At 43.2% G+C, this 12,988-nt stretch overlaps 1 protein-coding gene across 1 annotated transcript in view; it reads right to left on the bottom strand.

Annotated features, from left to right (window-relative positions):
- The window catches only part of LOC311102144 (exportin-6-like), an 89,127-nt gene that overhangs the window by 49,864 nt on the left and 26,275 nt on the right, over positions 1 to 12,988 (bottom strand). The window contains exons 6-7 of the mRNA XM_084143377.1: positions 9,335 to 9,412; positions 8,512 to 9,031 (exon numbers count right to left, since the gene is read on the bottom strand). Of these exons, the coding sequence (XP_083999503.1) occupies positions 8,512 to 9,031; positions 9,335 to 9,412 (598 nt within the window). The remainder of the gene's footprint in view (positions 1 to 8,511; positions 9,032 to 9,334; positions 9,413 to 12,988) is intronic.

Raw genomic sequence — 12,988 nt, 5'->3', positions numbered from 1 at the left:
AAATATAAACGCAACAAACAATTTCAAAGATTTTGCTGAGTTACAGTTCATATAAGGAAATCAGTCACTTGAAATTAATTCATTAGGCCCTAATCTATGGATTTCACATGACTGGGCAGGGGCACAGCCACGGGTGGGCCTGGGAGGGCATAGGCCCACCCACTTGGGAGCCAGGTCCACCCAATAGGGAGCCAACCCTAGCCAATCAGAATGAGTTTTCTACCACAAAAGGGCTTTATTACAGACAGAAATACTCCTCAGAACCCCACCCCCCCCTCCCTTCAGATGATCCCGCAGGTGAAGAAGCTAGATGTGGAGGTCCTGGGCTGGCGTGGTTACACATGGTCTACGGTTGTGAGGCCGGTTGGACGTACTGTAAAATTCTATAAAATGATGTTGGAAATGAACATTGAATTCTCTGGCAACAGCTCTGGTGGACATTCCTGCAGTAATGACAATTGCACACTCCCTCAAAACATGAGATATCTGTGGCATTGTGCTGTGTGACAAAACTGCACATTTCAGAGTGGCCTTTTATTGTCCTCAGCACAAGGTGCACCTGTGTAATGATCATGCTGTTTATTCAGCTTCTTGATATGCTACACCTGGAAGGTGGATGGATTATCTTGACAAATGCTAAAATGCTCACTAACAGAGATGTAAACAAATTTGTGTACAACATTTGAGAGAAATAAGCTTTTTGTGCTTATGGAAAATGTCTGCGATCTTTTATTCCAGATCATGAAACATGGGACCAATACATTACATGTTCAGTTTATATTTCTGTTCAGTGTAGGATTTTTTGAAGTGTAAGTATGATGTAATTAAAGTACCTCTTATCCAATCAGAATAATTGTCTCCACCCCTAAAAGCAATGTCATTTGGCGTAGCCTGCTATTTAACATAAATAAATAGATGATTGAATATTTCAGTATGGCCATTGTCCGATTGGGGTGTGGGCCCATAAAGATATATAATACACTATTTACAGTGCATTCGGAAAGTATTCAGACCTCTTGACTTTTTCCACATCGTGTTACAACCTTATTCTAAAATGAATAAAACTATTTTTCCCCCTCATCAATCTACACACAATACCCCATAATGACAAAGCGAAAAAAGTTTAGAAAATTTTGCAACTTTATGCAAAATACAGTTGCTTGCGTAAGTATTCACCTGGAATTTAAATAGATTTTTTGGGGGTTTGTATCATTTGATTTACACAACATGCCTACCACTTTGAAGATGCAAAAAACTTTTATTGTGAAACAAACAAGAAATAAGACAAGAAAACAGAAAACTTGAGCGTGCATAACTATTCACCTAAACCCCCCTAAAGGTCTGGGCTTTGACTAGGCCATTCCAAGACATTTAAATGTTCCCCTTAAACCACTCGAATGTTGCTTTAGGAGTAAGCTTAGGGTCATTGTCCTGCTGGAAGGTGAACGTCTGTCCCAGTCTCAAATCTCTGGAAGACTGAAACAGGTTTCCCTCAAGAAATTCCCTGTATTTAGCACCATCCATCATTCCTTCAATTCTGACCAGTTTCCCAGTCCCTGCCGATGAAAAACATCCCCACACCATGCTTCACTGTGGGGATGGTGTTCTCGGGGTGATGAGAGGTGGTGGGTTTGCGCCAGAAATAGTGTTTTCCTTGATGGCCAAAAAGCTCAATTTTAGTCTCATCTGACCAGAGTACCTTCTTCCATATGTTTGGGGAGTCTCCCACATGGCTTTCGGCGAACACCAAACGTGTTTGCTTATTTTTTTCTTGAAGCAATGGCTTTTTTCTGGCCACTGTTCCGTAAAGCCCAGCTCTGTGGAGTGTACGGCTTAAAGTGGTCCTATGGACAGATACTCCAATCACCACTGTGGAGCTTTGCAGCTCCTTCAGGGTTATCTTTGGTCTCTTTGTTGCCTCTCTGATGAATGCCCTCCTTGCCTGGTCTGTGAGTTTTGGTGGGCGGCCCTCTCTTGGCAGGTTTGTTGTGGTGCCATATTCTTTCAATTTTTTAATAATGGATTTAATGGAGCTCCGTGGGATGTTCAAAGTTTGGGATATTTTTTTTTATAACCCAACCCTGATCTGTACTTCTCCACAACTTTGTCCCTGACCTGTTTGGAGAGCTCCTTGGTCTTCATGGTGCCGCTTGCTTGGTAGTGCCCCTTGCATAGTGGTGTTGCAGATTCTAGGGCCTTTCAGAACAGGTGTATATTTTAAATGTTTTAGTCATTTAGCAGACACTCTTATCCAGAGCGACTTACAGTTAAGTGAGTGCATACATTATTTTATTTTTCATACTGGCCCCCCGTAGGAATCGAACCCACAACCCTGGCGTTGCAAACACCATGCTCTACCAGCTGAGCTACATCCCTGCCGGTCATTCCCTCCCCTACCCTGGACGATGCTGGGCCAATTGTGCGCCGCCCCATGGGTCTCCCGCGACCGGCTACGACAGAGCCTGGATTCGAACCAGGATCTCTAGTGGCACAGCTAGCACTTAGACCAATGCGCCACTCAGGAATATAAATAGTATATACAGTATATATACACTGAGATCATGTGACACTTAAATAAAATGTAACTAATTATGTGACTTCTGAAGGTAATTGGTTGCACCAGATCTTATTTAGGGGCTTCATAGCAAAGAGGGATGAATACTTTGTAAGGCACTGTAAATACCTGAAATACCATATTCATATAAGTATTCAAACCCTTTGCTTTGAGACTCGAAATTGAGCTCAGGTGCATCCTGTTTCTATTGACCATCCTTGAGATGTTTTTACAACTTGCTTGGAGTCCACCTGTGGTAAATTCAGTTGATTGGACATGATTTGGAAAGGCACACACCTTTCTATTTAAGGTCCCACTGTTGACAGTGCATGTCAGAGCAAAAACCAAGCCATGAGGTCGAAGGAATTGTCCGCAGAGCCTCGAGACAGGATTGTGTCGAGGCACAGATCTGGGGAAGGGTACCAAAAGATTTCTGCAGCATTGAAGGTCCCAAAGAACAGTGGCCTCCATCATTCTTAAATGGAAGAAGTTTGGAACCACCAAGACTCTTCCTAGAGCTGGCCGCCCAGCCAAACAGCAATCGGGAGAGAAGACCCTTGGTCAGGGAGTTGACTAAGAACCCGCTGGTCATTCTGACAGAGCTCCAGAGTTCCTCTGTGGAGATGGGAGAACCTTCCAGAAGAACAACCATCTCTGCAGAACCCCACCAATCGGGCCTTTATGGTAGAGTGGCCAGACGGAAGCCACTCCTCAGTAAAAGGCACATGACATCCCACTTGGAGTTTGCCAAAAGGCACCTCAGACCATGAGAAACAATGGTCTCTGATCTGCTTAAACCAATATTTAACTCTTTGGCCTGAATGCCAAGCATCACATCTGGGGGAAACCTGGCACCATCCCTACGGTGAAGCATGGTGGTGGCAGCATCATAATGTGGGGATGTTTTTCAGTGGCAGGGACTGAAAACAACTGAATTATCACATTTACATAAGTATTCAGACCCTTTACTCAGTACTTTGTTTGGATAAAAGCGTCTGCTAAATGGCATATTATTATTATTATATAAGAACCTTTGGCAGCGATTACAGCCTCGACTCTTCTTGGGTGTGATGCTACAAGCTTGGCACACCTGTATTTGGAGAGTTTCTCCAATTCCTCTATGCAGATCATCTCAAGCTCTGTCAGGTTGGATGGGGAGCGTTGCTGCTCAGCTATTTTCATGTCTCTCCAGAGATGTTAGATCGGGTTCATGTCCGGGCTCTGGCTGGGCCACTTAAGGACATTCAGAGACTTGTCCAGAAGCCACTCCTGCTGTGTGCTTAGGGTCATTGTCCTGTTGGAAGGTGAACATTCGCCCCCAGTCTGAGGTCCTGAGCGCTCTGGAGCAGGTTTTCATCAAGGATCTCTCTGTACTTTGCTTTGTTCATCAATCCCTCGATCCTGACTAGTCTCCCAGTCCCTGCCGCTGAAGAACATCACCACAGCATGATGCTGCCACCAACATGCTTCACCGTAGGGATGGTCCCTGGTTTCCTCTAGACGTGACACTTGGCATTCAGGCCAAAGAGTTCAATCTTGGTTTCATCAGACCAGAACATCTTGTTTATCATTGTCGGAGAGTCTTTTAGGTGCCTTTTGGCAAACTCCAAGCGTGCTGTCATGTGCCTTTTACTAAGGAGTGGCTTCCGTCTGGACATTAACATAAAGGCCTGATTGGTTGAGTTCTGCAGAGATGGCTGTCCTTCTGGAAGGTTCTCCCATCTCCAAAGAGGAGCTCTGTCAGAGTGACCATCGGGTTCTTGGTCACCCCTCTGACCAAGGCCCTTCTCCCCCGATTGCTCAGTTTGGCCAGGCGGCCAGCTCTAGGAAGAGTCTTGGTGGTTCCAAAATTCTTCCATTTAAGAATGTCCTATCAATCATGTCCAATCAATTAAATGTAACCACAGGTTGACTCCAATCAAGTTGTAGAAACATCTCAAGGATGATCAATGGAAACAGGATGCACCTGAGCTCAATTTCGCGTCTCATAGCAAAGGGTCGGAATACTTAGGTAAATAAGGTATTTCTGCTTTTTATTTTTAATACATTTGCAAACATTTCGAAAAAGTTGTTTTCGCTTTGTCATTATGGGGTATTGTGTGTAGATTGAGGAAAACAAATAATTTAATCAATTTTAGAAAAAGGCTGTAACGTAACAAAATTTGGAAAAAGGGGTCTGAATACTTTCCGAATACACTGAGCTGATGCTTTAGGCACACTGTTTGATTAAATAATTAAGACACAACTTATTCAAGAAAGAGCCCGGTGGTCACACTGTGTAAAAAATAACAGCAGTGAGTGCCTGTGTGACTGGCGCACGTTGTCTAGCTCTCCTCCGTACTGCAGCAAAAAGGCACCACACCACAGCAAGTGTTTATTGCTCTGTCCGTGCTGAAGCCGCAAAAATTTCAGCCACTTAGTTTCTTACGTGTTATTTTACTGAAATCCCTAATTTGTTTAGGAAAAACATTCCCTCAACCCTTGCTCTCTTTACGGGAAACATGTAAGCATAGCGTGCATGTGACCAATAGGGCCTGACATATAGCCTATCACATCAATAAATTGGTTATAACAAACTCCAAACTCAGTAATGTTGACAGCAAAATGGGGGCGGAGGATGTGAAAAAGAAACAGGCAAATGTGTACTGGTTGCTCAGGAGGGAAAGGGGAAGTCAGATCTGTGAAAGACATTTGACTTAGCTGTGGAAACTACTGGAGTTCAAGAAAAAGGAGGGTATAGGAGCAAGTTGACCCACTGTCATTATCTATTCCGTCTGACAGTATTTATGCAGTTTGCTTGATTTTGTTTTCCTTCAGGTGCATTAGAAAATGAATGGAGAGCCCAATATTATATAAATAAAGGAAAGAATAATCCCCCCCTTGCAAATTGGAACAAGGAGTAAATCCTGCGGCACTCCTCTTATTTTCCCTGGTCCACCTTGGGGACCGGTTGGTCGGTCGGTGTTGTGTTGTTGCTCCAGACGTCGTTGTGGATCGTCAGCGTGGTGGAACTGTGTGCTCTCTGGGTCTCCTCCACATATAGTCAGACTCCCCAGTGTTCTAATTGATACAGGATGTGTTTCCAAGGCCTCTGGAGGAAGGTAGTGCATGACTTTGACACACTATGGAGCACACAGAACATAACAATCACGAACAAGGCTCCTCTTGCACCCATAAAACCGTTAAAAACATTAGTTCAATTCTCTCAAATACTGAGTTATATTGTATGCTCAAAACATTTTGGGAATTATTATTTTATACTAATACAATTGCTCAGAGAAAGAGATTTTGTTTAACAAGTAATATTTCTTTCGAAAAAAGATAGGGGTCAAAATTATTGGCACCCCTGTTTTCAATACCTTTCCATACCTCACCTTACGAGGATAACGGCACTGAGCCTTTTTCTAAAATGTTTGATGACATTGGAGAACACATTAGGAGGGATCTTAGACCATTCCTTCATACAGAATATTTCCAGATCCTTGAAATCCTTTGTCTGCGCTTATGGACTGCCCTCTTCAATTCAAACCACAGGTTTTCAATGGGGTTCAAGTCCAGAGACTGAGATCGACATTGCAAAATGTTGATTTTGTAGTCAATTAACCATTTCTTTGTGGATTTTGATGTGTGCTTGGGGTTATTGTCTTGCTAGAAGATCCACTCGCGTCCAAGTTTCAGCCTCCTAGCAGAGGCAACCATGTTTTGGGCTAAAATGTCCTGGTACTGGGTAAACTTCATGATGCTGTTGACATTAACAAGGGCCCCAGCACCAGTGGAAGCAAAATAGCCCCATAACATCAAAGATGTTAGGTATGGGGTTCTTTTCTGCTTACGCATCATTATTTCAATGCCAAAACCACCACAGGTGTGCTTTATTTTCAACTGTGGGACCTTATATAGACAAGTGTGTGCCTTTCCAAATCATGTCCAATCAATTGAATTTACCACAGGTGGACTCCAATCAAGTTGTAGAAACATCTCAAGGATGATAAATGGAAACAGGATGCACCTGAGCTCAATTTCGAGTCTCATAGCAAAGGGTCTGAATACTTATGTAAATAAGACTCTGTAGCTCAGCTGGTAGAGCACGGCGCTTGTAACGCCAAGGTAGTGGGTTCGATCCCCGGGACCACCCATACACAAAACATTTATGCACGCATGACTGTAAGTCGCTTTGGATAAAAGCGTCTGCTAAATGGCATATTATTATTATATTATAAGTGTTGCATGAGTATTGTGTGCCAAACAGTTGCTGTTAGATTACAATATTATACTTTTTCTGACCATTTGGAACAGTGTAAACACTAAATAAGTGTACCAGAGAGTCTGTGCTAAAGAAATATATATATAAAGCCTTTATTACAGCAGACTAAAAAGAGTTGCATGCATTCGTGAATTGCGGTTTATTTGTTGTTTAGGCTAATTATTCAAAGCTCCCATTGTTATTTAATTTAAAAACTAAAATGCTTGATTGAATTTCAAAACATGAATGTCCTGTATGCTGTATGATGGCATGAACAAATTAATGAATGATTGATTGATACAGTAGCCTATATAGTGAAATATAGGCCTCAGTAAGTTATGGTATTAAGACTAAACAGGACGCCCTCTTAGACGTACAGCTCGATGGTGGTTATACAAGGCTACTATACAAAGCCTACTAATGATAACGACATTACTTATTTTATTATAATGATGATCATAATAACAATTGTAATAATAACAATAAGAAGGAGAGCAAGAAAAATGAGATTATAGGAGCGAGGTGTCTTGTGCACCATGAAAGAAAAAAAGAAAAAAACATTGCGACTGCACGACGAAAGAAATCTTGGTTGATCAACAACCTATCGACCAAACAATCGACCAGTCAACTAAATGGGGTCTGACCTAATCAATACACCCACTCACTACAAAGATAAAGGCGTCCTTCTTAACTCCATTGTCAGAAAGGAAGGAAACTGCTCAGGGATTTCAACACGAGGCCAATGGCGACTTTAAAACAGTTAGAGTTCAATGGCTGTGATATGAGAAAGCTGAGGATGGATCAACAACATTGTAGTTACATTACTCCCCAATACTAACCTAATTTACAGAGTGAAATTAAGGAAGCCTGTACAGAATAAAAATATTCCAAAACATGCATCCTGTTTGCAACAAGGCACTTAACTAATACTGCAAATAATGTGGCAAAGCAATTAACATTTTGTCCTGAGTACCTACCACTTTCCATATTTTCAAGCATATTGGTGGCTGCATCATGTTATGGGTATGCTTGTAATCGTTAAGGACTGGGGAGTTTTTCAGGATAAAAAAAGCAATGGAATGGAGCTAAGCACACTAGAGGAAAACCTGGTTCAGTATGCTTTCCACCAGACACTGGAAGATTAATTTACCTTTAAGCAGGATAATAACCTAATACACAAGGCCAAATCTACACTGGAGTTGCTTACCAAGAAAACAGTGAATGTTCCTGAGTACCGAGTTACAGTTTTGACTTAAATCTGCTTGAAAATCTATGGCAAGACCTGAAAATGGTTGTCTAGTAATGATCAACAACCAATTTGACAGAGCTTGAAGAATGTTGAAAATAATAAAAATTGGCAAATGTTGCACAATTCAGGTGTGGAAAGCTCTTAGAGACTTACCCAGAAAGACTCACAGCTGTAATCTCTGCCAAATGTGATTCTAACATGTATTGACTCAGGGGGGTTGAATACTTTTTTAATGAAGATATGTGTTTTATTTTTCATTCCTTTTTTTCTTTTATTTTTTACAAATGTTAGAATTTTTCTTCCACTTTGACAGAGTATTTTGTGTAGATCATTGACCTTTTTTTTTTTTCCAACGAAATCAATTTTAATCCCACTTTGTAACAACAAATGTGGAAAAAGTCAAGGGGTGCGAATACTTTCTGAAGGCACTGTATGTGTTCTATTTAATTCCATGTGTGGGCCTACCTCTCTTCTAGCTCCTGCAGCCGGCTCTTGACGGAATGCGCGTTGTTCTCCCTTGTCAGCCTCTGTAGCAGGAAGAAGGTCTGCTGAAACATCCTCAGCAGGTACTCCTCAAAGTCCAGCGGCACACAGTTCTTGGACACCAGCTCATTGATGCATGTCATGGCCAGTACTCCCAGCCGCGACATGTCCACCTGCCCGCCGCCGCCTCCTCCCGTCTTACGCCCGGGCTGACCTCCGCCATTGGTAGGGGGAGCATGCTCACCATTGGTCGAGGACGACGAGTAGATGGAAGGGGGAGCCTTGGGCTTGACCCGCAGGTCACAGCCAAAACGGGCAAAGTGGAAGATAGAGGCGAGGAGGGAAGGGGTGATGCTGGTAGAAAGGGGGATCCAGCTGAATAGATGGGCCAGACACTCCAGAGCTAGGGAGCACAACTGTTCACTGTCATTGTCCAGTGCTGGGATGGGCTGGGATAGCAGCTTGGAGTACTGGGTGCCCTGCAATAGACTGCCCAGCAACTCTGCTTAAAGGGAGGGGGGACGAGCGCAAATGAGTGGCCGGGTTAACATAATCTCTCCCAGTCCCGCTCCCTCTCTCATATACACACACATTGTCATACAACCTTCACAAACACACTTAGCACAGTTGTCTCCTCTCCTCCCACATTGTACACTCCCCCTTGTAGATCTGAGATGACTGGATGGGTGAAAACAGTAGCATCAACTACTTACAGCCAGTCTATCCAATCTAATCAGATCCGTGAAGGGTGTGAACAACTTTCTGGAATGAAAAGTGCCCCCTGATTTACAGCACACATTCTCACCGCTTTCTCCTGAGGTGGGAGAGGGAGGGGGGGTGGCAGCCGTAACGCTGTGCTTATCCCAAATTGTCTCCAGGATACCTGCAGGGTAGAAATGTAGAGACAAGTGTTATTATGGAGTGCGCATATCACACCATTAGAACCCACAGAACAGAGAGAGCGATGGGGGGAGAGAAAGAGGGGGGATAGTAAAGATCACAGGAGGTTGGTGGCAAACTAATTGGGGAGAACGGGCTCATGGTAATGACTGGAGCAGAATTAGTGGAATGGTATCAAACACAGTATGTAATGGGGAATTGATACACACTAACAATCAAACGCAAACAATTCACACAATGAAGTTATGAAATAATGAATGTGCACAAATTGGCGGGAGAGAGCGCATTCTGGAGAGAGAAGTGCATTGTGCATCTGGGCGCTGCATGGTCAATTTGACGTCTGCATTGGCCATGCAGCATTTACAGTGATACGGTCTTTGCAGAAGTCAGGGCATTCATACTTCTTGCGCTTCACGGAGCAGTGCAGAGCTGTTGTGAAAGATGTTGTCAATTAAGTGAGTTTGTGTTCATACAGGATGTACCGGCCCCACCTACCGTGAACCAATCGTGTCAATGCGGAGCTATACAGAGCCCTCCGAATTGTTACAACACTTGGGAGGTGCATGGCGATGCGGTATGGAGCTCGATTTGGCCTAAGCATGCCTCCGGAGGCTCCGCAATTGCGTCACACCCTCCATATGGAGCCACCGACCACATTTTCAGATCAAGCATGAATTGGCTTTTAGTCTAGGCCTCTGCAATGGATTAGTTGACTGAGATGGGTGCTATTTTTTTAAATATACAGTACCAGTCAAAAGTTTGGATACACCTACTCATTCAAGGGTTTTTCTTAATTTTTACTATTTTCTACATTGTAGAATAATAGTGAAGACATCAAAACTATGAAAAAACACATATGGAATCATGTAGTAACCAAAAAAGTGTTAAACAAATGAAAATATATTATATAATTTGAGATTCTTCAAAGTACCATCCTTTGCCTTGACAGCTTTGCACACTCCTGGCATTCTCTCAACCAGCTTCATGAGGTAGTCACCTGGAATGCATTGTTAAAAGTTAATTTGTGGAATTTCTTTCCTTCTCAATGCGTTTGAGCCAATCGGTTGTTTTGTGACAAGGTAGGGTGGGTATACAGAAGATAGCCCTATTTGGTAAAATACCAAGTCCATATTATGACAAGAACAGCTCAAATAAGCAAAGAGTAACGACAGTCCATCATTACTTTAAGAAATGAAGGTCAGTCAATCCGTAAAATTTCTAGAACTTTGAAAGTTTCTTCACGTGCAGTCGCAAAAACCATCAAGCGCTATGATGAAACTGGCTCTCATGAGGACCGCCACAGGAAAGGAAGACCCAGAGTTAGCTCTGCTGCAGAGGATAAGTTCATTATAGTTACCAGCCTCAGAAATCTGCAATTAACTGCACCTCAGATTGCAGCCCAAATAAATGCTTCACAGAGTTCAAGTAAAAGACACATCAACATTAACTGTTCAGAGGAGACTGCGTGAATCAGGCCTTCATGGTCGAATTGCTGCAAAGAAACTACTACTAAAAGGACACCAATAAGAAGAAGAGACTTGCTTGGGCCAAGAAACACGAGCAATGGACATTAGACCGGTGGAAAGCTGTCCTTTGGTCTGATGAGTCCAAATTTGAGATTTTTGGTTCCAACCGCCGTGTTTTTGTGAGACGCAGAATAGGTGAACGGATGATCTCCGCATGTGTGGTTCCCACTGTGCAGTCTGCAGCGATACGCCATCCCATCTGGTTTGGGCTTAGTGGGACTATCATTTGTTTTACAACAGGACAATGACCCAAAACACACCTCCAGGCTGTGTAAGGGCTATTTTACCAAGCAGGAGAGTGATGGAGTGCTGCATCAGATGACCTGGCCTCCACAATCACCCTACCTCAACCCAATTTAAATGGTTTGGGAAGCCAACAAGTGCTCAGCATATGTGTGAAGTCCTTCAAGACTGTTGGAAAAGTATTCCTCATTTAGCTGGTTGATAGAATGCCAAGAGTGTTCAATGCTGTCATCAAGGCAAAGGGTGGCTACTTTGAAGAATCTAAAATCTAAAACATATTTAGATTTGTTTAACACTTTATTGGTTACTACATGATGTGTTATTTCATAGTTGTGATGTCTTCATTATTATTCTACAATGTAGAAAATAGTAAAAATAAAGAAAAACCCTTGAATGCGTAGGTGTCCAAACTTTTGATTTGTACTGTATATATGCCCATGCTCAACAAAATAAAATATTGGTCGACCAACAGCCTATCGACCAAACAATCGACCAGTCGAGTAATTGGGGTCAGCCTTACACAGTAGACCTACTAGGCTGAACTTAGTCACACAAATAGCAGAGGACGACAACAACACAGAAACAAAAAACGAACAGTTTTTTATCTTTGATGACAGCCGATGATCTTTGATGATGAGGAGCTGGATGGAGCAGGCTGTGCATAGCCTAGGCCAGGGGTTTTCAAACTGGGGTCTGCGGCCCGGGGTACTGTAGGGGAGTCTGCGTTCTTTCCCCACAAAAAAAAAGGAGAAATCATTTTTATTTTTAAATACGTGTTTTATGAATATCACTAAGCTGCAACAAAATACCATCTTGGGTACCATTTTTATGTCTCTGCATCTAGTATGAAGGAAGCTTATAAACTCAGCAAAAAAAGAAACTTCGCTTTTTCAGGACCCTGTCTTTCAAAGATAATTCGTAAAAATCCAAATAACTTCACAGATCTTCATTGTAAAGGGTTTAAACACTGTTTCCCATGCTTGTTCAATGAACCATAAACAATTAATGAACATGCACCTGTGGAACGGTCGTTAAGACACTAACAGCTTACAAACGGTAGGCAATTAAGGTCACAGTTATGAAAACTTACGACACTAAAGAGGCCTTTCTACTGACTCTGAAAAACACCAAAAGAAAGATGCCCAGGGTCCCTGCTCATCTGCGTCAATGTGCCTTAGGCATGCTGCAAGGAGGCATGAGGACTATAGATCTGGCCAGGGCAATAAATTGCAATGTCCGTACTGTGAGACGCCTAAGACAGCGCTACAGGGAGACAGGACGGACACCTGATCGTCCTCGCAGTGGCAGAACACATGTAACAACACCTGCACAGGATCGGTACATCCGAACATCACACCTGCGGGACAGGTACAGGATGGCAACAACAACTGCCCAAGTTACACCAGGAACGCACAATCCCTCCATCAGTGCTCAGACTGTCCGCAATAGGCTGAGAGAGGCTGGACTGAGGGCTTGTAGGCCTGTTGTAAGGCAGGTCCTCACCAGACATCACCGGCAACAACATCGCCTATGGGCACAAACCCACCGTCGCTGAACCAGACAGGACTGGTAAAAAGTGCTCTTCACTGACGAGTTGCGGTTTTGTCTCATTAGGGGTGATGGTCGGATTCGCATTTATCGTCGAAGGAATGAGCGTTACACTGAGGCCTGTACTCTGGAGCAGGATTGATTTGGAGGTGGTGGGTCCGTCAGGGTCTGGGGCGGTGTGTCACAGCATCATCGGACTGAGCTTGTTGTCATTGCAGGCAATCTCAACGCTGTGCGTTACA

This window comes from Coregonus lavaretus (genome assembly GCF_964263955.1).
Source record: "Coregonus lavaretus genome assembly, chromosome: 2".
Lineage (NCBI taxonomy): Eukaryota > Metazoa > Chordata > Actinopteri > Salmoniformes > Salmonidae > Coregonus > Coregonus lavaretus.
This window is presented reverse-complemented; position numbering and strand designations above follow the sequence as displayed.